Source organism: Ursus maritimus, unplaced genomic scaffold (genome assembly GCF_017311325.1).
Source record: "Ursus maritimus isolate PB19 unplaced genomic scaffold, ASM1731132v1 scaffold_32, whole genome shotgun sequence".
NCBI lineage: Eukaryota > Metazoa > Chordata > Mammalia > Carnivora > Ursidae > Ursus > Ursus maritimus.
This window is the reverse complement of record NW_024425786.1, coordinates 824,339-828,109: the sequence shown is the minus strand read 5'-3', so window position 1 is coordinate 828,109 and position 3,771 is coordinate 824,339. Positions and strand designations below refer to the sequence as shown.

The window sequence follows — 3,771 nt, the reverse complement described above, 5'->3', positions numbered from 1 at the left end:
GGAGCCTGTGGGTGATTAGTTGTTGGAACTGGGGAGCCAGGGGCCAGCTGGAAAGACAGAGGTGGTGGCTTGGGACTGTTTCAATGACATTCCTGGGGTATCTATGGGCTGCGCATATATGACCCACATTCACCTCCTTTCTGCTCCCACCTGAGGGGCTTCAATTCTCAGCAGCCTTCCCAAAGGTTGACCATCTGTCTCCCTCCTGACACTCTTTTCCGTGGTCACACCTCCCTGTCCAAGTGGCCATTCCCAACAGGAATGCCTGAGGCTTGACCTCCGGAGACCACACTGCCCGCAACTGCCCAACCTCACACGACCCCACGGCCATCTCCGAAACTGGCCCTGTTCCTCCATCCCTTGGTTGGTGGGCGTGCACTCGTGGGCCGGCGGAAGCTGGGCTTCTCTGGAGGCCGACCCCGTCCAGCGTGGGTCCCTCTGGGATCCAGTCAGCTTTGCCCCCCCCCCCCCCCGACGGCCGGCCTGAGCTGGGTGTGTGCAGGTAGCCGTGCAGAGTGCAGGTACGAGGTGCTGAATGCAGGGTGCAGGATGCCAGGTGGGAGTACGGGGCATGTGTGCGGGATGTAGTGCAGAATGCGTGTATGGGGGACGGGTGCAGGGCCAGGAGAGTCCCAGCTGTGGTCCAGTGGCCTCCACCCACGTCCCCTTGGCTGGGAAGCTGAGCAGGTCCGCAGCGGGGAGGCCTACGCTAGCGCAGGGCCCCGCGTGCAGCCCCTGGGGCACTGCGAGGGACGGATCAGGCCTGGGGTCCTCCGGAAGCCGGTTCCCCTAAGGCGGGCGCGGATTCTTTAAGCAGCTCGCGCACGCTCCTGGGGTCGGCACAGGGAGGAAGCGCGCGGGCGTGCGCGCGCCGGGGCCGCGGCCGGGCCGTGCGTGCGCGCGCGGCGTGCGCGGTGACGCGGCGTGGGGTTTCCCGAGGCTGCGGGCAGGGGCCGCCGCGCCCATCCCGATGGCTGGAGGCGTCTGAGGGGCGGACGGAGGCGGCGGCGGAGCGGGAGCGGGAGCGGGCGCGGGCGCGGGAGTGGAGCAGCCGCCGCGGGACCGGACCGATCCTCGCCGGCGCACCTGCCCGCAGCGCCCGCGGAGCGGCCCGAGCGCGACCACCTCCAGAGCGGCGGCCGAGGCGGCTGAGGCGGCGGGGCGCGGGCGCGTAAGGCGGGACGAGGCGCCGAGGTGAGCACTGCGGTCCCCTGCCCCTGCCCCTGCCCTTGCCCGGAGACCCGGGCCCCGGCCCCTCCCCCGCAGTCGCCCGCCAGAGCCGCCCCGCCCCCACCCTCCCCGCCCCCACCCCGCCGCCGGGCCGCGAGTCTTCCTGCCCCGCCCGGGTGGGGTCGCGGGCTGGGAGCGGGCGGGGACCCTGCGGGCTTCGGCTGGGGTCCGGGCCCTGGTCCGCGGTCGGGTGTCCCAGGTCTGGGGTCTGGGGTCCGGGATCTGCGGCCGGGGTCTGGGCTCTCTGGCCGGGATCGGGGTCCGGAGCTCCGGCTCCGGGGCAGGGGTCGGAGGGGTCGGGGTCTGGGCGCGGGGGCCCTGGGATTCCGGGTCTAGGTCTGCGTTCCGAGTTCTGGGGTCCCGGTTCCAGGCTCGCGGTCCCGGGTTCCAGGTCCGGGGTCGGGGTCCGCGGTCCTGGGTCCTGAGGCGGGGTCGAGTATCGGGGTCCGCGGCCCCGGGTCCTGAGGCGGCGTCCGCGACCTGGGGTCCTGGGTCCGGGGTCCGCGGTCCGAATCCGGGCCGACCTCCCTAGGGGCTGTGCGCCGGAGGCTGGCCCTGGAGGGGGTGCGCTGGGCCGGGGTCTGTAGGCCGGCCGGGCCGGGGCCGCGAGAACAAAGGGAGCGGCGGGGCTCTGCAGCGGCTAGAGGTGCTCGTCCTTTGCCTGGGGGAACGTTGTGCTTTAAATACAGCTTTTCTGGGGACTTTGAAGTTAGTGTGTGGTGGCGACACGGCGGAGGAGGGGGGACGGTGAAATGAGGAAGCTGAGGCGCGGCCAGGGCCGGGCGCCGCTGGCGGTCCGGGGCGGATCGAAGGCCGGCAGACAAAGAGCGGTGCTGGGGAGACCGAGCGGTGCGCTTCTCGGCCGTTTCGTTTTTAGCGAAAAGTGGGAGGCAGCCCCGCCGCGAGCCCGCTGTCGTTTCCCCCTCGCCGGGTGCGGCGCCGGCGGGGCGGGGCGGGGGCTGGGGGGGGGTGCCGGCGGCGGGGCCCGGCCGGGGTCCCGGCGCCCCCCGCCCCGGCGCCGAATGAATGGCTCGGGCCAGGCCCCGCTACAAGATGGCGCGTCGCCGCCGCTGCCATTGTCAGCCGCCGCGCGCTCCCGGCCTCCTGCGCCCCGATTGTGTTTTGGGCCCCATTTACATTATTTAGAAGGACCGGGGCGGGGGGGGGGAGGGAGGAAGTAACCCCAGGCTGCGTGTCCCCCTTCGCCCTGCGAGCTCTTCGCTGGCAGCGGGTGGGGGGGAGGAGTTGAGCAGACAATTCCGCCCGGGTGGTGGCCGAGCCCTCGGACTTTTGAAGACCCCCCCCCCCCGTATTTTTCCTTGCGGATTGTTTGTGATTCAGAAGATATTTAAATATGTCTTAAGTCCTTTAAATTACACAGTTGGCATACGGAAGTAGTATTAGCTGTGTATGCTTAATTCCTCTTTATGGAGGCTTTTTAGTTGGGATCGTGAGATCCATTTACTGAAGAAAAACAGCGATGTGTGAGTTTTCATGTTGGGAAGGGAGGTTGCTGGGCACTGACAGCTACAGAATACTGAATTCATGTGTCAGTGATGTAGACATCTTTATCTGTAGTTTTAGTGTGGGGGGTCTTTTTTGTGTGTTTTCGTTTTTACTGTCCATCTGATTGCACTGATCTCAATATTTGATGGCTAAGCAGCTGCTTGAGAGATTGATTATTAACTAGGAAAACATGTATATTATGTTTATGATGAGCAAATAGATGGACGTATTAGCTTTGTAAGAAGTTCCTTTCAACTGTAGATACTGGTAAGGTCTTTAGAGAGTTATTATCAATAAGAATTTTACATGAATTTTTTGTTTTCGAATTTGAAACTTTAGTATTTTGGGGGGGTAGAGGGGTTCTTTATTTGAAAATAAGGTTTTAGTTTGAATTCTATTAAGATAGAAAGGGTCTATTCTAGATTCTTCCGGAAGGTATATATTGCAACAAGAAAGTGAATAGGCAGTTCCTTTTTTGCTTCCTTACTAATATTGGGTGTGTGGGTGGGGACAGAGTTGGTGCCACCAACATGGAAACAGGTCTGAGAACCTCTACACAGCATGACTGGACCGTAGCTTTCAGCTTGATTTAACTTTCTAACAACTAGAACTGGCCAGAAATGGAGAGCAACTGGAATGGTTGGTTAGAGACCAGTCCTTTCAGACCCTGTAGTGGGGCTGGGGGGGTGGGATCTCTGGCAGCTCTGAGGCTGGACTTGCAAGGCTTCTGCCCAGGTGGAGACTCCCGCCTTGCTTATGAGCTTCTGGATTCAGGGGCATTGTAAGTGCTACAAGTTTTTCTTAGAAGTGAAAATTTAGGAAAGCAAAGTTAAGTTTTGTGATTGTGCCGGTGATTTATTCCCATTTCTTTCTGCTGGTTAGGGCTACAGTGTTAGTGTTAGGGCTACATTTCATCTTCTGTTGGAATGATTCAAAAGTGTGCATATAGAGGAAATTGTTCAACCATGCAGTTTTTATTCAGAATCGATTCTTTCTCTTTCTTTCTTTCTTTCTTTCTTTCTTTCTTTCTTTCTT

The 3,771-nt window shown here is 61.3% G+C and overlaps 2 protein-coding genes across 4 annotated transcripts in view; one reads left to right on the top strand and one right to left on the bottom strand.

Moving 5' to 3' along the window:
• Positions 1-757: 757 nt before the first annotated feature.
• The window catches only part of LOC121106381 (translation initiation factor IF-2-like), a 5,452-nt gene continuing 2,438 nt past the window's right edge, over positions 758-3,771 (bottom strand). The window contains exon 2 of the mRNA XM_040645526.1: positions 758-1,811. Within this exon, the coding sequence (XP_040501460.1) occupies positions 758-1,811 (1,054 nt within the window). The remainder of the gene's footprint in view (positions 1,812-3,771) is intronic.
• The window catches only part of GNB1 (G protein subunit beta 1), a 94,291-nt gene continuing 91,605 nt past the window's right edge, over positions 1,086-3,771 (top strand). The window contains exon 1 of one of the 3 annotated variants that reach the window (XM_040645653.1): positions 1,086-1,194. The gene's annotated coding sequence lies outside the window, so the exon portion shown is untranslated. Of the gene's footprint in view, positions 1,195-2,058; positions 2,080-3,771 lie in introns of those variants that run through there. The other 2 variants (XM_040645655.1, XM_040645654.1) reach the window with 2 other exon arrangements.